This window comes from Ursus maritimus, unplaced genomic scaffold, assembly GCF_017311325.1.
Source record: "Ursus maritimus isolate PB19 unplaced genomic scaffold, ASM1731132v1 scaffold_30, whole genome shotgun sequence".
Taxonomy (NCBI): domain Eukaryota; kingdom Metazoa; phylum Chordata; class Mammalia; order Carnivora; family Ursidae; genus Ursus; species Ursus maritimus.
Window position 1 is genome coordinate 6708981 of NW_024425564.1, and position 25125 is coordinate 6734105.

General features: G+C 46.8%; 1 protein-coding gene across 7 annotated transcripts; it reads right to left on the reverse strand.

The window, feature by feature from the left end:
• Nucleotides 1–548: 548 nt before the first annotated feature.
• Nucleotides 549–24230, reverse strand: MSH5 (mutS homolog 5). 7 transcript variants are annotated; one of them, XM_040644813.1, is made up of 25 exons: nucleotides 24118–24218; nucleotides 21682–21844; nucleotides 21086–21209; nucleotides 20504–20584; nucleotides 20256–20318; nucleotides 19357–19478; nucleotides 19063–19172; nucleotides 18786–18821; nucleotides 18389–18471; nucleotides 17596–17641; nucleotides 13138–13276; nucleotides 12951–13013; nucleotides 7863–8018; nucleotides 7499–7571; nucleotides 7231–7340; nucleotides 6915–6995; nucleotides 3585–3672; nucleotides 3168–3357; nucleotides 2924–3050; nucleotides 2342–2491; nucleotides 1908–1982; nucleotides 1581–1724; nucleotides 1262–1399; nucleotides 1024–1097; nucleotides 549–805 (listed from the first exon to the last, which is right to left on the reverse strand). In XM_040644813.1, exons 1-25 carry the CDS (start codon nucleotides 24159–24161, stop codon nucleotides 694–696), a joined length of 2592 nt encoding a protein of 863 aa, XP_040500747.1. In that variant the 5' UTR covers nucleotides 24162–24218; the 3' UTR covers nucleotides 549–693. The 7 variants fall into 7 exon arrangements, 6 of the variants coding, with proteins under 6 accessions (XP_040500747.1, XP_040500749.1, XP_040500750.1 ...); XM_040644815.1 differs by having other exon boundaries at nucleotides 7863–7991; nucleotides 24118–24217; XM_040644816.1 differs by lacking the exon at nucleotides 24118–24218 and adding an exon at nucleotides 22260–22360.
• Nucleotides 24231–25125: the final 895 nt, after the last annotated feature.

A 25125-nucleotide genomic window follows, 5' to 3' on the forward strand; every position in this document is an offset into this window, starting at 1 on the left:
TAGGGAGCCCGGACCCCGGGCAGCCCACCGGGACCCTGGCTCCCCATGGCTCTGAGGTGGGAAGGGTGGAGCCACGCCCACTGGTGCCAGGGCTGGTCCCTCCCCTTCCCTCCTGCCTCGTGCCAGTGCTGCCTTGTTTTTCAGCCTCCCCGAGCCCTTTCTGCTGTGTCTGAGGCTGGGGTGTTCCTGCTTAGGGGAAAGACCGTCTCTGTTGGGCTTCTCGGTCTTCTCATCTGCTTTTGTAGGGTCTGTTGAAAAGGCTGGTTCTCGTGACGTCCTCCGGGGTGGAACCCAGGTGTCTTCCTACAGCAGTGTCACTGTGTATGTGTGTGTGTGTAAGCGGATTTATTTTTAGTAATCTCTATGCCCAACGTGTGGCTTGAACCCATGACCCCAAGATTAAGAGTCGCACTCTCCCGACTGCACCAGCCAGGCACCCCGGGTCCCTGTGTTTTTAATGAGGCAGGGCAGGCCCCTCTGTGGACTTCGCTTGGTGTTTTATCTCGTTCTCATTCTTTTGTTTTGTATTGGCTGGTCGAAAGAAACAATAACTTTGAAGTAAACTTTATTCCTAATATGAAACAAAATTTCCAGGAAAGCTGAGAATTCTGGGTCTGAGGGAGATGTGGAAACAGAGGGGGCATGCCAGCCGGCTGGGTTCTCAGGAGGTGGAGGAGGGCCAAGGAAGGGCTCTCAAAGGATGGCGGTGGCAGCAGGCAGCACTTCCTGACTCATGAAAAGGTCCAGGTCCAAGTTGGGATCTTCCAAATCCAGTTTCAGAAATTTGTCTACTAACGTCTGGTAACTGAGGGGAGAGAGGATAGCGGGGTTTATGACAGAATAGAAAACTGAGTCCCCACGCAGAAGGGAGAGGCTGTGGCATGGGGAACCCAGGAAAATTTAGGGATTTCAGAAACAAATCATGGGCCTTTGAAGGACAAAGGGGCTGTCTGGGTCCCTGAAATGGGGAGAAGAGCTGCAGAACATGCTGGAAAGAACCAGGACACTGGTCCGCAGGCTCACTTTTCCATTTGCTTCTCCTTTAGCAACTCCTTGACAGGCTTTATGGGTTTCCCGCTGCGGATCAAGTCTGAGACCTGGCAACAAGAAGTGGGGGGTGGGAGGTGGGGGTGAGGGAGTTGGGTAAGAGAACGGGAAAAAAAAGGGTCAGAAATCCCATGGACCAGAAAGCCAGGCTCCTGAGAGGAGCAGTCACAATGGTAGGGAGCCCTGACAGAGGTGTTTGACCTTTGGCTCTCACCTCCTTGCCACGAGTAAGGAGTTGGTCAGGAAGCCCCGCCTGGGCAGCTGTGTGGGAGGCATGGCTGGCCTTGGCAATACCTTCACACACCTGATAGAAGAAGACTAGGTCGTCCCCATCCTCACAGGTCTCCATGGTCTTAAAAGAAATAGAAAGGGACAGCGTATCATGAATCACTCTGCGTCCTGCCCTGAAACCCTGGGCCGATCCCTGTGGGGAGTGAGAAACGGGAAGGAAGCCTCTGTTCTGAGGAGCCTGTTCTGGGTTCTGGGAAGTGCTCATCCTAGGGACCCCTAGATGGCTGGATTGGTGTCCTTACCAAGTACTGCACAAGAGGCCCCTGTGGCAGCAGCTGGAGCTGAACAAGGCTCAGAAAGTTGGTGGCCACAAAGATGTGAGGGCACATGGGTCCAAGTGCCAGCCAGTGTCGTAGGACAGCGGCCAGAAGCGCGAGCCCATCCACCTGCACAGGGCGGGGGGAGGGTACGGAGCCACAGGTGTCCCCGTGTACACCTCTCCACCTGCCCTAGCCGTCCCCGTCTTGCGCTTTCCTGTTTCTTTTCTGCCCACATACCCCCATTCCTCTCCTGAGCTGCCCCCCCCCCCATTTTCCCCTCCTCGGTTTCTCATCAGTTTGTCTCCTCACCGTGTTGGTTCCCTTTCCAAATTCGTCAATGAGGACCAGAGACTGCTTGGTGGCATTGTTCACTGCTTTCGCCACCTGCTGGGCACCATGTGCACAAGGGAGAATTTCAGTAGTGTTCAAGGCCTGCAAGGCACTGACCGCAGTCTGCCTGGGAGGAAGGCTGCCTGTGTGTGTCCACCCTACTGGACTGCAAGTTCATGAATGGTGAGACTCGTGTTTTGTTCATCCTTTCATTGCCAACAGGGCCTCATGCAAAGCAACGGTTCAGTAAAGGTTCACGGTGTTGATTCTCCCAGTCCCTGAACTCGGTGCTCCCCGCCCCTAATACAGACAGCACGAGGGAATAGTTTTCGTGTTCTGATCATTTTTCAAAAATAGAGTTCCTTCCTCATTAACACCCTCCCCCAGTCCCACCCCCGTTTCCTCCCTTTGACCTGGTTGAGGTCGAGCATGAAGGTGGAGAGGCCCAGGGAGATGGATTCACAGCTGTGGATTCGGGTGAAGATGGCGTCTACAGCCCCGATTTCGGCTTCCTCTGCTGGCACAAAGCTGCCCACCAGCGCCATGAACGTGATCAAGCCTACCTAAATATGGAGGAGACAGGGTCTTGGGCCTGGTGGTGTGGGCCGGGGTGGGGGTGAGGGTGAGGCAAGGCTGAGGGGTGAATTATAGATCAAGGAGGAGCGGGCACAGTTTAATAGGAGAGGATAGCCCCCTCAGCTCTCTTTAGAATCAGAAAAGAAGGCAGGAGAGGGGGCAGAGGCACACGGGAACAGCACGGACCTGTTCAGAGATGGGAGAGGCTTTCAGGGCACAGAGGGATCTGTTAGAGCACGGCTCTCCCTCAAGTAGAGAGGAGAACATGCAAGGAGCAGGGGGTGAGCACGATGGCCTTTCCATGACCGGTCAGGTCAGAACACCAGGCAGGAGCTGCAGGGACCTGGGTTTGCAGGCGGGTGGGAGATGGAGACAATGAAGAAGATGCCAGAGGCCCAGTGTGCAGGGACTGTCCTCACCTGTTTGAGGTATATGCTCTTCCCTGAGGAGTTGGGTCCAGTGATGACTTTGACTCTCCCTCTGTCCCCACCACATTCTGCAGAGTTGGGCACGAAGGTTCGGGCACAGAGTTCCATCAGAGGATGTCTGCAGTGGGTAGAAAGGTACCTCCCCCGTGGCCCCTGAATGCAGATGAATGAAGCCACCAGAAGATGGGGCCTTTGGGCTCCTTGTGTCTATGCCTCCACCCTCTTCTGTTCTCACCTGCCATTCTGGATTCGGACCCCCAGGAGTTGGGGGGAGTAACGGGGCCTTGAGTAGCCATAGTCCCGGGCAGCACTGGCAAGAGCCAGCAGGACATCCAGGCGGGAGGCAAGGTCTAACACCCGGCTCAAGACAGCGGCCCTTGCCAGCACCTGGCACTGCAGCTGGTACATCCACAGGGTCTCCTGGTCTGGAGGCAGGGGAGGGAGGGAGCTGGGCATCAGCTCCAGGGGAAAATGAAGAGACAAAGAAGGCAGCAGACACCTGGAAACAGGCTTGCAGATATAGTCTGAGACACCCCAAGACATTGAGGGGAAAAGGTGCAGAGTTAGAGTGAGAGGGAGAGCAGAAAGAAAGGAGCCTCTTAGACTGTCCTCCAAGCTGCCCGCTCCCCTCCAGCGCTTCGCTTCTCCTCACCGCGGATGTCACAGTGCAGATCCCCCAGCAATGCATCCAGCTCCTTGGTTCGAGCACTGCGATAGTGCAGCTTCTCCTCTGACAGAAACTGGGAACAAGGGCTCAAAGCTGTGGGCTTTGCATTCTTGGTCCCCATCCTCTCTAACACCACCTCCGGCCCCACCCTGACTTTTTTTTTCTTTTAAAAAACTTTTACTTAAAAATATAACAGATACAGAAAACTGCATAAAACAAATATATGGCTTAAGGAATTATTATGAGGCAAATACCCTTGTAACCAACCATGTAGGTTGAAAAGTAGATTAAAAAACTACAATTTTGTCAGCTATCCCAGAGAGCCAACCTAATCACGAACCTCTCCAACTCCTCAAAATCACCTCTATTCTGACCTTTCCGGGAATCAATTCCTTATTTTCTTTATAAGTTCATCACCCAAATATTCTTCTTTTTTTTTTTTTTTTAAGAGAGAGAGGGAGTGGGTTGGGGGAAAGGGGCAGAGAGAGAGAGAGGGAGAGAAAATCTTAAGCAGGTTCCTTGCTCAGTATGGAGCCTAAGGCAGGGCTTGATCTCATAACCCTGAGATCATGACCTGAGCCGAAATCAAGAGTTGGATGCTTAACTGACCACTCAGGCTCCACCCCCCAAATATTCATCTTTATAAGACCTTCCCTTGATGATTTCTACAACTCTTTTTTTTTTTTAATTCCAGTATAGTTAACATACAGTGTTTTATTAGTTTCAGGTGTACATTACTCAACAATTCTGCACATTACTCTGTGCTGGTCAAGGTGAGCGGACTCTTAATCCCCCTTCACCTGTTTCACTCATCCCCCACCCACCACTACCCCCCACCCCTGTAACCATCATTTTGTTCTCTACAGTTATGTATAGTTATGAGTCTGTTTTTTGGTTTGTCTCTTTTTCTCTTTGTCCATTTGTTTTGTTTCTTAAATTCCCCATACGGTGAAATCGTATGGAATTTGTCTTTCTCTGACTGGCTTATTTCACTTAGCATAATACTCCATGCCATTGCAAATGGTAAGATTTCATTCTTTTTTTATTGCTGAGTAACATTCCATCGTATGCAACACCACATCTTCTTTTTCCATTCATCTGTCAGTGAACACTTGGGCTGCTTCCACAGCTTGGCTATTGTAGACAATGCTGCTATCAACACAGAGGTGCACGGTTTTGTGTTCCTTGGGTACATTTGGGTAAATACTCAGTAGTGCAATTCCTGGATCATAGGGTAGTTCTATTTTTAATTTCTTGAGGAACTTCCATACTGTTTTGCACAGTGGCTGCACCAGTTTACAACCCCACCAACAGTGAGGGATCCTTTTTCTCCACGTCCTTGCCAACGCTTGTTGTTTCTTGAGTTTTTGATTTTTTTATTTTAGCCATCCTAACAGGTATGAGGTGATATCTCACTGTGGGTTTTTTTTTTTTTTAAGATTTATTTATTTATGTATTTGAGAGGGAGAGAGGGGAGGGGCAGCAGGAGAGGGAGAGAAGCAGACTCCGTGCTGAGTGCAGAGCCCACTGCAGGGCTCGATCTCATGACCCTGGGATTGTGATCAGAGTCAAAATCAAGAGTGGGCCCACTTAAACGACTGAGCCACCCAGGCGCCCCTCATTGTAGTTTTGGTTTGCATTTCCCTGACGATCAGTGATGTTGAGCATCTTTTCCTGTGTCTATTGGCCATTGGGATGTGTCTTCTTTGGACAAATGTCTGAACGTGTCTTCTACCTATTTTTAAATTGTATTATTTGGGTGTTTTGGTGTTGAATTATATACTTTAAGTTTTATTTATTTAAGTAATTTCTACACCCAACGTGGAGCTTGAACTCACAACCCTGAGATCAAGAGTCTCATGCCAAACACCCCTTAAGTTCTTTATATCTTTTGGATACTAACCCTCTATTGGGTATGTCATTTGCAAATATCTTCTGCCATTCAGCAGGTCGTCTTTTACCGGTTGTTTCCTTTGCTGTGCAGAAGCTTCTTATTTTGACATAGTCCCAGTAGTTTAAAGATTTATTGATTGATTTACTTATTTATTTTAGAGAGAGAGCACAAGTGAGGGGAGGGGCAGAGGGGAAGGGAGAAGGACAAGCATACTCTGTGCTGAGCAAGGAGCCCAACGCAGGGCTTGATCTCACGACCTGAGCCAAAACCAAGACTCAGAAGCTTAACAGACTGACCCACCCAGGCGGCCCTATGTAGTCCCAATAGTTTATTTTTGCTTTTGTTTTCCTTGCCTCAGGAGACATATCTAGAAAGATGTTGCAATGACCAATGTCAGATAAATTACTACCTGTGCTCTCTTCTAGGATTTTTATGGTTTCATGTCTCACATTAAGGTCCTTAATCCATTTTGAGTTTATTTTTGTGTATGGTGTAAGAAAGTGGCCCAGTTTCATTATTTTGCATACAGCTGTCCAATTTTCCCAACACCATTTGTTGAAGAGAATGTCTTTTCCCCATTGCATATTCTTTCCTGCTTTGTTAAAGATTAATTGACCAGGGGCGCCTTATTTTATTTATCTATGTGAGAGAGAGAGCACAAGCCGGGAGTGGGGGAGGAGGGAAGGGAGAGAAGGGGCAGAGGGAGAAGCAGACTCCCCACTGAGCAGAGAGCCCAACACAGGGCTCAATCCTAGGACCCTGAGATCATGGCCTGAGGCAAAGGCAGATACTTAACCAACTGAGCCACCCAGGCGCCCCATTAAATAAAATCTTGGAAAAAAAAATTGACTGTATAATCATGGGTTTATTTCTGAGCTTTCTGCTCTATTCCACTGATTTACATGCCTATTTTTGTGCTAACTTCATACTATTTCGATTACTACAACTTTGTAATACAACTTGAACTCTGGAATTGTGATAACTCCAGTTTTGTTTTGTTTTTTTCAAGATTGCTTGAGCTACTTGGGGCCTTTTATGTTCCGTACCAATTTTAGGATTGTTTGTTCTAGTTCTGTGAAAAATGCTGTTGGTATTCTGATGGGGATTGCATTAAATCTGTAGATTGCTTTGGGTAGTATAGACATTTGAACAATATTTGTTCTTCCAACTCCAGAGCATGGAATGCTTTTCCATTCTTTTGTGTCTTCAACTTCTTTCATCGAGGTTTTATGGTTTTCAGAGTACAGGTCTTTCATTTCTTTCCTACCCTGACTTCTTTCCCTTTTATCTCAGAGCTGGTAAGGATCAAAGTAGAACTATAGAAGAGACATCCCATATTGGACAGTGCTGATGGGTTAAGGCCCTCCCTCAGCTGCTGACTTATTTCTCTTATCATCCCCTAAAGAGGTCAAGGGTCTTACCATGAAGTCCAGTCCTTCAATCTCAAAGTCACTGGCCTCTACCATGGAAGGCAGGCGGGGAATAGAGAGAAGGAAGCCAATCTGAAGAGAGTAAAGAGGTAAAACAGGGAGTAAAGTACGGGGCACCGTATCTCCCTGGAGGACACCAGAGACCCCTGAATTCGACAGTGCTTCCCTCGGGGGCTTAAAGCTACCACAGGGTGTTCATGTTCTTCAGGCTTCTCCAGGAGTTTTCTCATCTAGCAGTGTGTCCTTCAAAAGTTTAATATCTCCCATAAAAGATCCCTGGGGGTTACACCCACCCTCCTGCCCTCACCAGAGGGATGTAGATGACACTGCATGAAGGAATACGGGAGTCCAGATTCTCTAGCTCCTTCCGGGCGACCTCAGTGAGGAAACTGGGAAGTCCCATCAGCCTTCGTTTTTCTAGGAGGGTGGAAGATGTGGGGGTATCAAAAGTAAGGTTCCCACCCTGTGCCATGGTTATCCCTGGTTGCAGTGGCCACCTACTGATGATGGTACCCCGTCACTGGGTGGGCTCGTGTTTCAGGGCTCACAGGCCCAACTGCACACCCAACACTCACTTTCATCAATGTCAGGATCTATGTTGGGGAGGACTGTGAAGCGATTTTCAGCAAGACTGCCCTCAAAGTCCACCTGAGGAGATAAAAAGTCCAGTTGCTCATCACCCAGAACCATCCCCAGTCCTGTTCCTCACCTCTCCTTGGGCTTCTATTCTCCTTTCATTTCCTGCTTTGACCCTAACCCTCCAAGCATGTCTCTGATGTTCTGCCCCCTCCTCTCACCATCCCATTGTTTGGTCATCCAAATGACCTTGATGTCTCCCATCTTCAACACCACATTCCCCAGAGCCCGGTCCTTCTCCACCCTCCAATCCCACCTTTCTCCCCTAGGTCCCTAGGAGCTCTGCCTCTTTCTTCCACTCACCACCTTCCCAATGAGGCTGGCAATATGGTGCAGGTCATCAGAGAACTCTTGGGCAATGTCCTGAAAGAGCTGGATGGCCTGGGGCAGGGAGCGGCAGGCATCCCTCAGACCCAGGGCACTGTACACAGTCTGTAGCAGAAATGGACAGAAGGTGGGCTGAGGCGACAGGGAAGGACAGAGGAGAAAACACATGAGAAAGACAGAAGATCTCAAGGGCAAAGAAGAAACAACAAGTGAGGAGATGGCCTCTGTAAAACTCTGTGTCAGGCACTCCACTCAACAGTGAGGCCACGAAGAACTAAAATATGGCCCCTGTCTCGGATGAGTTCGTGGTCTAGTGAGGAAGACAGAAATACACCCAGAAGATTTAAAAGTAAAGTGGTAGGTTATTTAATAGGGGAGAGGACTTCATATTGAGGAAGGAGACAGAGAAGTGGGGGTATGAAAGGCAGAGAAGTACATGAGCAGAAGGGGCAGGCACGACGGCACTGAGGTGAGGGAGCAGGGAGAGAGGAGGGTGAGAGTCAGTGACAGTTAACTCCCCAGGGTGAAGGTTAGTGCCCTGCCAACGTTCAACTGAGTGAACACACTGACATCTACTGAGCCTTACTCGGTGGCAGAGGACACAAGTATATAAATCAAAGGGTTTACAATCTAGCAATGACGGAAACAAACAAGCAGCAAAAACAATGCCTACCCCACAAGACAGATTGATCAAGTTATGAAACTGACTAAAATTAAGGAAGCTCAGAGAATAAGACTAATATGGGCTAACATCGTTGGGGATATCTTTACAGAGAAAAGAAAACGAGGGGCCCTTGGGTGACTCAGTTCATTGGGCATCTGACTCTTGATTTCGGCTCAGGCAATGATCTCAGGGTCCTGGAATTCAGTCTGGAGTCAGGTTCCACGCTGGGTATGGAGCCTGCTTGAGATTCTCTCTCTCCCTCTCCCTCTGCCCACCGCCATCTTCACGGGCCACCGAGAGTGTGCTTATGCATCTCTCTCACTTTCAAAAACAAAAAAAAGGAACCAAACTGGGTCATGAATAAGGCTATTCAAAGGAAGGAGGGTATTGTTGAGAGCAAGAGCACGGGCAAATAGCAGTGGGAAGAAGAGCTAACACTTCCGGAATGCTTACTTCCTGAATGCTTACTAAGTGACAGGCAATGTTCTAAAGTCTTCACATATATTAATTTCATTCATTCCTCAAAATAATCTGAGGAGATAGGGACTAGCATTATCTCCATTTTATAGACCAGCAACCTGAAGCACAAAGAAATAACATAATTTGCTCAAGGGCTCACAGAGTAAATAAAAGAGCTGCGATTTGAACCCAGTTGTCCGGCTTTTAAACACCACACTATACTAAGCAGAACACAGTGGGTCTCCTCGGCAGAGTGCCCAAATGCAGAGCCGGCCTGGCTGAAGCAGAGGATGAATGTCGAGTAGTGGGAATGGAATATACAAATAGTTACATACAACTGCTCATGTTCATAGGAAACTGCTGTAGGTAATGAGAAATGGGTTTCACACTGTCAGAGAAGGAAGTTGCAAATGAGGAAAGGAGGAATACCCTGTGGTATTGACCTGGAATCAGAGGTATGAGTATGAACTCGTGGGTTCTTTAATATATCAATAGATCAATTCAGGAATATAGATGCGAATGCATGGGTTAGCATATAGCATACATGGATTTCTTTCTTTCTTTTTTTTTTTTTTTTAAGATTTTATTTATTTATGTGACAGAGAGACAGCCAGCGAGAGAGGGAACACAGCAGGCGAGTGAGAGAGGAAGAAGCAGGCTCCCAGCGGAGGAGCCCGATGTGGGACTCGATCCCGGAACGCCGGGATCACGCCCTGAGCCGAAGGCAGACGCTTTAACGACTGCGCTACCCAGGCGCCCACATGGATTTATTTCTTAGCTCTGTCTGTGGTGAGAAGTGACAGATACCCCAGTAGCAATAACCACATCCAGTGTCCAGACCTTGGTTTCTAATACTATTCTTCAAAGAAAGTAACCAGGACTCCTTGGAGAAATGGTTGATTCCAGGGCTGGGGCAAGGAAAATGTAAGATGAGCCTGGAGCATCTTGTAGTGGTAGAAAGTTAGGGAGTGTTCAAAAATGGACTGGGGGCCATGTCAGAAAGGCATTATCAAATCCTGTATGAATTTGAAAAGCCAATCTGAAGGCCAAATGGGCACATTAAAAGTCAATCTGAAAAGAACTCTCAAGGATCTAAGCTAGAAAAATTTGAGCAAAAATAAACAATGATAGCATTGAATTATAACTCATAAAATATTTATGAGATATTTGGACTACAGTGATGTAACATGTTAACATTTTTTATAAGATGTTAACATTAAGGGAAGCTGAGTGAAAGGTATTTAAGAACACCCTGTACAATTTTTGCAGCTTTTCTTTACGTCTTAAATTATTAAAAAAAAAAAAGAAATTAAAACAAAACAACAGAAGGATAAATCTTAAATTTTTTTTTTAAGAAAATGTTATCTATAGGTGGAAAGGGGGAAAAAGAAACAAGAATTAGTTGCCTAGCCCTTGTTTGGGAGATTACATTTTGGAACTGTGTAAATGTTTTACATAATTATAAAGGTAAATTAAATTTAAAAAACCAATTCCTAAAAATAAAAAATAGAATGAAACAAATGAACATAAATGTATATTTAGATAGTGACATAAGCAAACAGAGAGGAACTATTCTAAGTGACTAAAACACAGTAATTTGGCTGTATCCTTAGTAGAGGCAAAAAGAACTTCCCTTCTCCCCCCAACATTTCTTAAATTATTTTCAGCAATAATCTCGTTGGTAGTAGTGTTGGTATTGCTATACTAAGATTGTTGTGGATGTAATGTAAGAAAAGGCAAATGAGTGATATTCTAATCTTAGCATTACTGGTGTTATTGAGAACCAGAATCTCCGCTATGGAAGAAGAAATGTTGAAGAGGATAGTATAGGAATATACAACGTGAGAACCCTGTGCTTCTGAGTTTAAATTGTTCGCATCAGTACTAATTTATCATGTATTTTACTTTTTAAAAATTTCTAGATATTCTGTAGAAAAGCCTTTAAAGCAATAAGCAAAACATGCCATGCACCCTCTAGGATTTAGACTGTGATACAGAAATGCCATTTTTCACTAAAAGGAACCAGGGCTCTTTGGAGAAGTATCTGGTTCTGGGTCAGAACCAAGAGATGTATGGGCGTCTGGCTGGCTCAGTCAGTACAGCACACAACTCCTGATCTCAGGGTTGATTTCAAGCCCTGCCTTGGGTGTAGAGATTACTTAAAATAAATAAATAAATAAATAAATAAATAAATAAATAAATAAATAAATTTTAAAAGATTTTAATTTATTTATTGGAGAGAGAAAGACAGCCAGCGAGAGAGGGAACACAAGCAGGGGGAGTGGGAGAGGAAGAAGCAGGCTCCTAGCAGAAGAGCCTGATGTGGGACTCGGTCTCATAACGCCGGGATCACGCCCTGAGCCGAAGGCAGATGCTTAACGACTGAGCCACCCAGGCGCCCCTAAATAAATAAAATTTTTTAAAAAAGAAAGAACCAGTAGATATAAATGACATATCTGGTACATCTTGTCAAGCCAGAGAGCAGGAGGGAAGCTAACAAGTGGGGACGTCTGGGGGTCATGTTTAAAGGACTCAGAAGCCAACATGAAGAGGCTCCCATTGGCCACAGATGGAATAAGCTGAACATGTAGAAAGATTAAAAATGCAGTGGACTGAAACACATGTGTAAATCTGAGTTCGTGATGATATTAAAACAACAACAAAAAACACGCTGGCTACCTTGGGGCATGTTAGGGAACTAATAATTTCCTATATGCTGAGTGCTGGTAAGTAAAGGCAGGGGAGAAAATCAAGCGATTTCTATGATATGAAATGTACCACTGAGTAACCAAAAGCAGATGAGAGGAGATTTCTCTTTACAGAAACATTCAGACTAATAAATGGAGAAAGAATGACAGAATAACGCTACTTTGCAATCCCTACGGAATTAATGGACTTAGGTATTAAACATCAAAAGCTGCTAACATCACAAAAGGAGAGACAGACATATCAGGCATTATATTCCTCTGCTTATAAAACAACATTGAAAAAAAATCAAACGTGGATTTCAACAATCTTCTAGATTCAACTATTTACAAAAAAATCTAGAAGAGAGTAAAACATGTCAAAAACACATATAGAATGTAATCCGCAAAATCCAGCTTAAGGAAAACTCTACTGGACAAACAATCCAACTTCTTCACCAAATAACTTGCATGGGGAAAAAGAGAGCTGAAGATTGAGATAGAGATGGAAGGAGAACAGTAAAATGAAAAAGGAACCCACAAAGGGGATTTCAAGAGACATCATCCCATTGCCGTATGTTGAACATATTTGCATGCTAATCAAACAAAATGTATTTTTTTTAAATCATGACATTTAAGAGAGGATTAGAAATGTGAACATCAGATAATTGATGATATTCAACAATTATGCTAATTGTTAGTAAGATCATGGTATTGTTATTCTTTTTTTTTTTAAGACTTTTATTTATTTGACAGAGAGAGAGACAGCCAGTGAGAGAGGGAACACAAGCAGGGGGAGTGGGAGAGGAAGCAGGCTCCCAGCGGAGCAGGGAGCCCGATGCGGGGCTCGATCCCAGGACCCTGGGATCACGCCCTGAGCCGAAGGCAAACGCTTAACGACTGAGCCACCCAGGTGCCCCTGTTATCCTTTTTTTAAATTAATTTTCTTTTAGAAATCATGCTAAAATAGTTATGGATGAAATGATATGATGGCTGGGAACTGCTTCAAACTAATCCAGGAAGGGGAAAGGGGAAGAAGACATAAATGAAACAAGATTGGTATCAGTCTAGGTGTTAAAGCTGCATGGTGGGTATGTGGGAGTTCATTATTCTAAATTTTTTTGACAGTTTCCATAATACAGAGTTGTTGTTAACGTGTTGGGATAAAGTTGGATGGGTAAGCAGAGTACAGAGGGTCTGGACTGCCTGCTGAGAGGCTTAACCTGGACCTCTGGGCTTCTAGAAGGGAGGCCTTACCTTGTACAGAACTTGCCAGTCGCTGGCCTTGGTGTGGGACAGCTTCATCCGTTTCAGAATCAGCTACAGTCAGACAAGGGGACGGCCACTGTTTTCCTTCTCCCACTCTAGTGCCCCTCAAGACGCCCAATGTCCACTATTGACCCTCAAGCTCCCTCCCCACCTCCCTGCCCCACCCTGGGCTCACAGGCACATTCTTGATATGACCCAGCAACCGATGCAGCATTTGAGCCATGTCCAGATTCTGAGGTAGGAGGAAAAACTGAATGACATCCAGCCGAGAATTTAACTCTCCCAGGTCCAGAGTTGGACGTGTGAACCACAGTCTAGAAGTGAGGGATGAAGTAGGGGGGACCAGAGATTACATCTGTTCTCATCATTTTTTTTTTTAATATTTTATTTATTTGAGGGAGAGTGAGAGAGAGCGAGCACGAGGAGGAGGGAGGGTCAGAGGGAGATTCAGATTCCTCGCTAAGCAGGGAGCCCAATGCAGGGCTCGATCCTGGGACTCTGGGGTCACCTAACCAACTGAGCCACCCAGGTGCCTCCTCATCATTGTCTTGATCTCAATTTGTGTAAGTGTGTGTTTGGAGGGCCCTGGGGATTGTGGTGATACGTATCTGTACTGGCAAGCCCAGTGTCCTATCTATGCTGGTGTGTTTACACATATCTACTAAAAATCTCTGCATGTGAGCACGACTCTGTTTATCATGGTTTTGATGGATGTGTTTTGAATGACCATGTGTCATTCCATGTGGATATGCAATGGAGCTTGTCAATATTTAGAGGGAGAGCAGCCTATTGAGGTATTTGTGTGCCAACACTCTAGCTTTCTCTGCAGCTGAGTAGGAGAGGGTGAGTCAGCATGAGTTTATCTGCATTTGGCCGTGAAAGTGCCTCTGGGTGTAATAGCACAGACGTTCGTCTTTTCCTGTTCTTCTGTAAAAGTATATAGCCATTCCATGTGGAATGGTAAGTCCTCAATTCATGATAATGGTCATCTCTGCAGAGAAAAAAGGATTGGGAAGGGACACTTAAGAGGCTTCAACAACAGCGTCTTTATTTTTTTTTTTTTTACTTTTAAATTTATGTATTTATTTATTTGAGAGAGAGAGAGCAGGAACATGGGGGGGGGCAGAGGAACAAGCAGACTCCCTGCTAAGTGGGGAGCCTGATGCAGGACCTCCATCCCAGGGCCATGAGATGATGACCTGAGCCAAAGTCAGACGCTGAACCAACTGAGCCACCCAGGACCCCCTCCTTTTTTAAGGAAGCTCTATGCCCAATGCGGAGCTTGAACTCACAACCCCAAGATCAAAAGTCACATGCTTTACCAACTGAGCCAGCCAGGCACCCCTTTAATAATATTGTCTTATTCTTAAATTTGCAGGTGCAAACAAAGAGGTTTATATCATCATCATCATCATCATCATCATCATCATCATCACTTCCTCCTTTTGTGTGCCTGAAGTACTTTCTAATAAATTAAATTAGTATATAATAAGAAATGTTTCATCTGGGTTTGTCTAATTCTGGCTGTCCCTGTCTTTCTATGGCTGTGAAGAATGTGAGACTCTGCAAGGACCTGTGAGCCCATGAATTCCTTTCTGCATTAGAGCATGCTATCTTGTGTAAGAAGCAACCTGTGGAGACAATGGGCCCTGAGGATATGCATCTCACACTATAGTTAAGGCCCAGTTACCCCGGGTTAGAAAACCTCAGGTTAGGGGCGCCTGGGTGGCACAGCAGTTAAGCGTCTGCCTTCGGCTCAGGGCGTGACCCCAGCGTTATGGGATCGAGCCCCACATCAGGCTCCTCCGCTATGAGCCTGCTTCTTCCTCTCCCACTCCCCCTGCTTGTGTTCCCTCTCTCGCTGGCTGTCTCTATCTCTGTCAAATAAATAATAAAAAAAAAAAAAAAGAAAGAAAGAAAGAAAGAAAAGAAAACCTCAGGTTAGAGTGAAGCGGAGGGTTGAGTGGGATTCGAGGGTGGGTTTTAGGCACCCCTGCTCCTTAGCCACAGGCAGCTCCACCTGCCACAGTGTAGGCCAGACTGTGATACCTGTCCTCCCTGCTTGGAGAGCTTTGCCAAGCTGCCTGTTTTGTAAAATCCTGATGTTTTTCTGACTCATGTATTGCTCGTGCCAGTAGAAATCTTAGTCAAGCTAAACCTCCTAATTTTACAGCTGAGAAAATGAAGCCCTTAGAGAATAAGCAGCTTATCCAAAGTCATCATGCTAGTAAGTATAGCTGGGTCTCAAACTCAGGTCTGCAGACAGCTAGGACAGTGCTCTTCAAAGCATACTGTGACATTCAGTCACCTTCCTGGTGCCCTGTCCAGGTGGGCCAATTGGGTCCTTAGTTCATAATTCAGGTTATGATTCCATGCCCTGCTGGAACCTACGTGGGGGATCTGTACTCCTACCCACCTTTAACTCTGTTCTCTTCTCCCCTAAGAATTCCTTCCCTCTCATCCCTGGCTGAGAGATCTGCACCTGTAGAATGTGGGGGTAATTAAATGATCCCAATTACCGGGAGATGACCTTAGGGATTATCCTAAATTAACCTCCAAAAGACACAGTGCAGGGCAGGTGAGGTGGGGAAAGAATTGCGCATCTGTGGGCCAGCAAAGCTTTCAGCTCTGAGTTTGCAGAGATGATGTGACCAGTGTGCTTGCATCTATGTACCGTGCTCACTTGTACCACATCCAAGGCCGTGCCAGGCACTGAGGTCACAAGCATGACTGCTATATGGAGCTTGCAGTTATGAGAGCGAGCAGGTTCGCTGACAGCTAACTCTAAGCTGATGTGACTGTGCAGGCACAAAACATAAACAGGCACTAAGCAAACGGGAAGGTGCGTGTCGGTCTCCTTACAGGCGCTTGTGAAAGTTTCACGGAAACTGTACTGGGCTTGCACCTTGAAGAGGAAAGACTTTCCAGAAGGAACTGCATAAACACAGGCTTGGTGTATTTCCATGACAAAAAGTGGCCCAAATGGCTGGAATATAGGGTGGATCCAGTGAGAAAGGATTTGGGCCAGGCTCGAGAAGATAATCATGGAGATTTAAGCTGAGGTGAATGCGAGGGGCTTTGAACACCACACTGCTAAAGATGTCGGTCTTCACTCCCGCAGGGAATGGGGAAGCCTCCTGAGGTTTATGTTACTTTGTTTCTACTTAAGGTTTAAAAAAGTGGAGTGAGGTGTTCAGGTATCTACTTTGGAATGACAAGTATTTTGGAAGGAAGGACAGATTAGAAAAAGAGATTACAAGCAGAGAGACCAATTTGAAGGTGACTGTGATGCTCCAGGTTGGAAATGATTATAGCCAGAATTAGAGCAGTGGGAAGAGGGAGAGAGATGGCTGAGAATCAATAGGCCTTAGTGAATAATTGAATATGAAGGGTGAAGGAGAAGCATCAATCCAAGGTCCGGCGCTTGAGAAGCAGTATTGCCAGCAATGCCATTAGCCAGAAAAAAAGGATGCACGAAGAGGAACGGGTCCAGTGGGGATCAGTTTAGACGCTCTGAGTTTGAACTGCCTATGGCCTATGGAAACTGCAAGTGGGGATGATGTGGGGTACACACTCCACATATGGAAGTTGGAACTAGAGACTCAATTTTGAAAGTCATCAGAGAACAGCTCAAATTTGAAGTATGGTTTTTATAATTAAAGATACTACCATGTGGGGTGCCTGGCTGGCTCGGTCAGTAGAGCATGTGACTTTCGATCTTGGGAGAGTGAGTTGGAGCCCCACGTTGGGGGGTATATTGTACTTAAAATAAAAAAATCTTTCAGGGGTGCCTGGGTGGCTCATTCAGTTGAGCATCTGACTTTGGCTCAGGTCATGATCTCGGGGTCCTGAGATCAGCCCTGTGTCAGTCTCCCTGCTCAGGAGGGAGTCTGTTTGTCCTTCTCCCTCTGCTCCTTTCTCTCTCTCTTAAATAAATAAAATATTTTTTAAAAATCTTAAAAAAAAAAAATAAAACCCAGGGCACTTTGGTGGCTCGGTCCATTAAGGATCTGCCTTCAGCTCAGGTCATGATCCCAGGGTCCTGGGATCGAGTCCCTCCTGCTCCATGAGGAGTCTGCTTCTCCCTCTCCCTCTGCCTGCCGTTCCCCCTGCTTGTGCTCCCACTCTCTCTGTCAAATGAATAAATAAAATCTTTAAAAATAAATAAATAAAATAAAGTCCTACCATATGAGGTAGAAACTTCCAGTTATTAAAAAAAAAAAACAATGTACAGCATAAGGAATATAGTTAATAATACTGTAACAACTTTCCATGGTGACAGATGGTAGCTAGATTTATCGTGGTGATCACTTCATAATGTATATAAACGTTGAATCACTATGTTGTACACCTAAAACTAATATAATATTGTATGTCAACTACACTCCAATAAAAAAGAAAAAGATATTATCATGCGTGCATTAGTGTTTCGGGACTGTGTTTCTGCTGCTTGTGTGCACGCAAGTCTACATCATCAATGGACAACTAGCTACCACAGGGGGTTGTTGTAAGGATTCAATGCATTTAGCCAGCATCTGGGAAAGGGCAGTTGTTTTTATTACTACCGGAGAGAGTGGTGTATGTGAGCCTATAGACTGCATGCATGAGCCTGTGGCATGCCTGTCAGACTCACCTGAGCAGCTTCTCTCCCCACTTACAACGGCATCTGTTGAGGATTCCTGCGGGGAGCAGGGGCAGGGAGTAAGCGTGTTACAAGGGAGGGACAGGGAAAGGAATGTGTGAATGTGTCTAAACCGAGGCATCCGGGCCAAAGGTTCGGGTTTTGGGCAGGCTGGCCTGGGGGCGTTCCCCAGATACAGAACACAAAGGCAGCTAAAGCCAGCGCCTGGCCAGAAGTCTGAGCCAGGATTACCTTACATGGGCTTAGGGGAGGGATGGGCACTCCCAGGAACAGTCAGCCAGAAAAATACACAGACTGGTTGTAGTTGGAACCACAAAGAGCCCAACACATATATGTAAACATTAGACACAATCCACCGAGATATGCACAGTGAAACCATGTGGATACTTGGGGCGATGTCCCCACTACACCCTAAAGCAGAAACAACTGATAAAGACTCAATGCCAATAAAATAAAGGCAGTTATGTAACCCTCTCTATACACGGGGCCTCCCCAAGTCCCTGGACAGGTGCACAACTAGCAGAAACATCCATACAAGCCCAAGGAATGAACATGGAATTGGTAAAGTCAGAGAGCATAGGCAAACGACACTGGGTAACAGTGGGCGAGGGGAGATGCCCAAGCTCAGGGAGAGTACAAAGAGGATAAGAGAGATGGATGGGAGTGGAAGAGACATCTGGCAGTGGGAGTGAAGTGGGAAGAGAAGGGCTGGGACACGTGTTTGGAGGGAGTTGCTTTTCTGGCAGGCTTCCGCAGTATGGGATGAGGGAAGGGGCATACCTACCAAAGAGGCTGAGCCCCTCCTTCAGTCCACTGGCCACTTTGTACACTGAGGGATGGGACTCACTCTTAAATATCTGCAGAACGCTGTCAGGGAGAAATGGAGGAGTCTGATGTAACTTGGGTTTTTAAAGGGAACTGAGAAAATGGAATGGAGGTTGGGAATACACTCCTGAGATCAAGTGTTGTAAAGTCTGTCCCCGCACTCAGGAAGGTAGGATATCTATTTGACACCTTTGTGTTTTTCTTCCTTTCTCTTAGCCCTCTCTTCCCTTTCCTTCAAGGAGACAGACCTTAATAACCCCAGGATTAAAGAAACTAGAGCCTCTTTAGGATTATTAGAGCATTAAACTTAATCCCTTTCCCTCCCCAGAGACGACAGCCTGCCTCCATCTCCTTACCTGTACGTGTCTTGATCTATGCTCACCAAATGGGTCCTGAGGACAGAAAACAAGCAAAAGGGAAGGTGGCTGGGGTAGGGACAGTGTGAGTTCATTGCTAAGTTCCACCCTTCTCAGTCGTCTCCCCAGACCTCCACATCCCCTTCAGGTGCTCCTATGTGTTCTAGAGCACTTTACCTGATGGGGCACTGCCCACTCCTCCTACCCCAACCCCGTCTTACTATTCAGGCCTCCCAATCCCACCTAACTTTGCTTGAGGTTAGGGTAAATCACCTACAACACAAATTTCTTAAAGCCCAGGATGGGGACGCTGACGTTATAGTCTTCCAGTTCAACCCCAATTCTTCTTCGACCCAGGAACTTGAGCAACCCTCCAAGCGCCCGAACCTGGGAGGGGATCAGGAATGGAGTTGAGGTCAATCCCAATGTCTCAAGGCTGGACAACACCAGGGAAAACTATTATTTTCCAGGGCTGGACTAATACTTCCTAGGATTCAACCTTAGGAATGAGGTGCTTGTCCCTTCCCCCAGCCTGCTGCATCCCAGCCCCTGCATCCCAGACCGTTCTCACCGTGAGGAGGCAGTCAAAGGGAATAACGGAAGAGAGGAAGAGGATTTTCTCAGTGGTAGTCATGGAGTCTGGAATGAAGGCATAGTTTCCAGAAAGGAGGCGCTGTTTGCTTATCTCCAGACCTATTTTGGGAGAGGCATAGGAGAGAAAGGTAATGAAGCCCAATTTTTCACCCCATTTTAAGAATGAGACAATACTCTCTAACAAATAAATAAAACCAAAAACAAACAAACAAACAAAACAAAACAAAAAAACGACACAGTAGAAGCAAGAGATGATGTGACTTGCCAAGCTGCTACAGGGAGTTAATGGAAAGCTGGAACAAGAACCAAATCTTCAGATTCAGTCTAATTCTCTCTTTTATATTTAATATAAAGATCTTTGGCTGAGAGCACAACCTGAGAAAGATAAGTGACTTAGGAAGGTATCTATTTGGTATTTGATGTCAAAAAGATCATCATTAACAGAGGAATGAATAACACTAATGTCTTAACATCTAATTAGGATAGAACATTTCCTATCCTTTTTCCAAGCCTGGGAAGGTGATGTAAGTACCTTATGGATCATCAGAGTCACTTTTTTTTTTTTTTTTTTAAGGGACAAATGGCTTGGTCTAAAAGGTGAAAATTCCAATAATCAAAGCTATCCACAAAGTGTCACCACTCCTTCTTCTCAGGGAAGGCCCTCATCCCTAGACTTGTCTATGTGGAAGTTTCACAAGGTTTCAGGTTATTAAAGGTTAGGGAGCAGGAGAGATCTTGAGGACACTGGTTATGGGGCTTGGAGAACACAGAGGTTAGGATGAGATAAAGCTAAGGGAAGACTTCTGATGATGGGGCTGGAGTAAGGAGAAATGGTAGGGAAACTGGGATGGGGGGCTGGGCAGAGCAAGGAAGTACCAAAATCCACACTTGGCAAAAATATGATTTCAGGTCTCTTAGGTTCTTTGTGCTCCTGGGAGGCTGTGGGGGAAGCAAAGAAAGGGCCATCAGTCCGGACATCTCAGTCCCCTGCTTCTGTCCCACCTTCCTACTCACCCAACTCTAGCCTCCTGGCTGTAGCTCCCTCCAAAGCCCTTTAGTCTCCCGGAATATTCCACAGTTTAGTCCTTCCCCCATTTTCGCTTTTCCCTTTACCCAGTCCTTACCAAGCTTCCCTAGAAACCGAGCCATATTCTCATCCTGTTTAGCACTCGTAACAATAGACCGGGGATTGATTTCATCCAACACTTAGAAGGAGAATGGAGACCAAATGAGTTAAAGGATCTTTATCCTCTAAGAAGGAACCCATAGCCCTCCCCTTGCTATTTCCCTCTAACCCCTCCAAGAAACCCCTCAAAAAACAAACAAAAAAACACCCTCATTTCCTCCCTCTAAAAGTAAGGGGTGCTCTGCACATTGGGAGCATAAGTACGGGTTAGGCATGATGTTTTGGAAAAGGGTAGTAAGACTGGCAGGATGGTAGGAGGGAAGAGGAGTGGCCTGGAGATTGTCACTAGACTATAAACCTCTGAAGGACAGACATGACTGTTTTGCCCAGGACTATATGTCCAGCACCTGATACACTGTAAACACCTAATAAATGTTCCTTGAGTAATGAAATGAATTTCTACAAACAACAGAGAGAGCCTCTAAGAGTCAAATAATAAAACAGATTGAGTCAGGTGAGGATATATGAGTGAAACACAGGTCCAGTCCCAGAGTAGAGGAACCCATGGATCTGCCCCTACCTCTCTGGAGAAGCTTGAGACTTTCATGATCTGGGGCATCTGGCATGAAGTGGATGGTGGAGTCACTAGTGTCGTAATAGGCAATGCCCAGGAATCCTGAAGTCCACAGGACACACAGATGGATCTGTCCGGGGAGGAAGAAAGGAAACAGATATTGGAACTGGGTTATGCAGGGTTAAGGCATGTCTTGCTTAATTGTAATCATTTTATCAAATCCCTGAGATAGTCATCATCATCCCCATTCAGTAAGTGTGAAAAAGAGCAGAGGTAAGCGACTAGCTTGCTCTTCCCAGCCCATTTATTATTATTATTTTTTTTATTAAAGATTTTATTTGACAGAGAGACAGCCAGAGAGAGAGGGAACACAAGCAGGGGGAGTGGGAGAGGAAGAAGCAGGCTCCCAGCAGAGCAGGGAGCCCGATGCGGGGCTCGATCCCAGGACCCTGGGATCACGCCCTGAACCGAAGGCAAACGCTTAAAGACTGAGCCACCCAGGCGCTCCCCAGCCCATTTATTCTAACATCCCGACGAGAGTCCAACCGAAGCCCCACTCTCCGGATCCAAGCGCCTGCTGCTGACAAAGCCGCCCCAGAGACCTCCGCTGGCTCCTGCTCATTGTCCTCCTCCTCCTCCTCGGCCTCCCGGTGGCCTGGCACCGGGGCCGGGCTGGGAAAGCTGGCCGAGGCGGCCCCGGGCACCGGGCACTGCGGCGTCCTGCCTGGGATCGCTCTGACGATGTAGGCCATGACCTTGGAGGCTCTGCGGGAGCAGAAAAATGAAGGCGGTTCAGGGGCGAAGTTTCACTGCGAAGAGTCTGGGGTAGGGGGTGCGCAGAAACGCAAATCCACCCAGGACTTCTGGAAGGGGGCTGAGGCGCAGGGCTGCGAGGGCCGGGGAGAGCTGCGGAAACATTTTGTTTTTAACATTTGTGGGACATTTTGACGGGCGACTTCTCAGGTACATCACTTAAGTCCAGACTGCAAAACTCCACTCGCGCCGCCCTCATTTCGGTCGTCCGGAGGTTGTACTTTGGCTGGAGGGCCCTGTGCGGGTTGTCTGTACCTCTCCTCTCTCCGCCATTACCAACCACACCCCTACGACCGCACCCCTAACCTCTTGACTTTCCTACCCCAGCCGTGGGCAATTCGCGGCGTTTTCCCGCGTTTTTAGTCACCTGGGTCGCTACGTGCGCGAAACCGCGTCACTTACAGCCTTACCCCCGCAGGAGGGGCATACCTGCGTGAGGACGGGGTGCGCGCGCACACGCCCCGCCCTTCTTAGCGGCTATTGGTCAGAGAGATCTGGATCCTGCCTGGAGATCCAACCGAGCGCGCGTGAAAGAGAATAGCAGTTACTAGGACGGCTGGACACTGATTGGCCTATTCGCATATGGGGCGGTGCCAGAACGTTCAAACTTCCCGCCTGTGCCGTGCTTATCCTTCCGGCCTCTGGTCTTCCGGATTTCTGGGCTTTGATTGACGCGAGGTAGAATCCGTGAGAAAGTCGGAAGCGGAGCCTGAGTCAGAACCCAGGGAACTGGTCTAGGGGTATTGGCGGGGAGCTGGCTAAAGGGGCACAGGGGAGTTGCATGTTTTTCTGGAGAGTGGAGATAAGCAACATTAATTAAGCCTGTGCCAACAACTCTAAATTAATATTTGTACCCATGAGGGACGCCTGGGTGGCTCAACTTTGGTAAAGCATCTGCCTTCGGCTCAGGTCCTTATCCCAGGTTCCTGGAATTGAGTACCGCGCGGCTCAGTAGGAAGCCTGCTTCTCCCTCTGTCTCTGCCTATTGCTACCCCTGCTTGTGCTCTCTCTGACAAATAAATAAATAAAATCTTTAAAAAAAAATTGTACCCACTGATATTTATGAAAGCTTAGGACAGTGCCTGGTAAACTAGTAAGAGCTTCTGCGTATTTCAAATAAATAAGCAGAAGTAAGTGAGACTCCTATCTTAGTCCTCCTTTGCCTATTTCCTTGGTGCAGGGTATGACCACCCCCACGAGGGCACTACTGGGCCTAATTTTAATTTTGGTCTCCCCAGAGGAGGTAAAAGCACTCAAATTACACCAAATTCTGGGGGAGAGAAGTAGACCTGGTAACAACTACACCCCCATTGAGACATGTCTACACCCCTCTGCAGGTGCACACACACCCACAGCCTTAAAGACAGAGGGGTGTCATTTATTCACCCAGCAACTATTTAGTGCCTACTCTGAGCCAGGTGGTAGACTCAAAATACTGAACATTAATTAAGTATGGGCTTCATGAAGCTTGCTTTTTAGTGTGTGTGAGATTATGAGGGAGACAAATAAATACATACTTTAAAAAACAGATCCCTTGGGACGCCTGGGTGGCTCAGTCAGTTAAGCATCTGCCTTCAGCTCAGGTCATGATCCCAGGGACCTGTGACAGAGTCCCACATGAGGCTCCTTGCTCAGGCGAGCCTGCTTCACTCTCAGCCTGCCGCTCCCCCTGCTTGTGCCCACCTTCTCTCTCTGACAAATAAGATCTTTTTTTAAAAAAACAAATAAAAAATAAAATAAGAAACAGATCCCTTAAAATTCACCTTCCTATCCAGCTTTGTCCTAGGAATCCTGATGGGGAGATCCCATTCAAGAGGTTAGAGAAAATGGTGGGTTAACCCGGCTCTGCTAAACAATGTTTGGAAAATCCCCTCTAGCAAGAAAGGTGGGGGAGGGAGTTAAGGACTAGGTTAATGGTTACCCCTGGCAAACTGTTGAGCAATGGAGCTATGGAAACCTGGAAAAGACCGTCACAACTCTTAAGGCGTGGCAGGGAGGGACACACCTTCCAATCTGGGGTGAAAAGAGATTAGGGACTGGTTTACCAAGCCAAGGAACTAGAGGGAGTGAAAAAAAAAAAGCCACCCTTTGAAGGAAAGGGTAGATACTGAGACAGGAGAAAAGCAGGGGTAAGGAGATGAGACTAGAGGGAAACCTCTGATGCAGGATTTGGGGGTACAGCCCAGGGGACACTGCTGGATAATACCAGGAGAGGGCAGCATTACCTGTCATCTGGTAAACTGAGGCGAAATACCTTGTGGGTAGCCATGCCAGCCAGCCAAAGTCAATATTGATGATCAAGCCAGCTCTAGCCATAAAGCTGTAGGAGAGAAAAAGGCAAGAAGCTGCCAAAACCTGTTTGAGCTCAGGGCTGGCCCCATTTGCCTGAGGTGTCTCCCAGAAAGGAGATCTTTGTGGGGCAGATTCTCTGATGGACATTGATCAGCTGGAACAGAAGAGGACCCTAAGAATAGGGCTGTTTTGGCCTCCTTTCCTCAGATGGAAGGGATCTTGTGTGCAGAATCTGAGGGTCATCCATGGAAGACACCCCCCCCCCCAACACACACATTCATGGAATCATTTGACGACCTTACAGGATCTTACAATTCAAGGGAGCAAACACTGAATATATCTCCTCACTGGCAAGGAGAGAGATAGGCCTTCCCCCAGGGAGGAGAAAACCCACAGAAGAGGAAGCAGGAGAGGAAACCACTAACTGCTGGGTTTCCAGCAGCACGTCTCCACCCCAGACCTCCCTGAAGTCTCCCGTTCTTTAAGTGTCAAGGCCTGTTCTGCTCCTCTATGTCCTTGCACTCCACGGTGTTTTTCTGAAACTGTAGGTCTCTTGTTAGCAGGTGGTGAGGAAGAAACAGAAGGTATGGTAGGGTAGGAGAGAGATGCAAGATATAGAGGCCGGAATATGTCCAGTTTGAAGGACATATTAAGCCGTTTTTCAGCAGATCATAAAGAGTTTGACAAAACTCAAAAAATCAAGCTACTCTTCCTGTACCTCTCTACTTATTTGTGTCCCCAAGGACTCCATTTACATTATTCCCTCTAATCTTTGCTTAGGACCAGCTACCACCCCCTCCAGGGTCAGTGCAGCTCTATTCTAGGGCCACAATAACCTCACTCCCCCCTCCCCATTTTCTCATCTTCAAATGATAAGTGAGAAAAGGGCAAGGGGCACAGGGAGGGGCCCGGGATGGGGGCAGAAGTTGAAGCATTAAAGC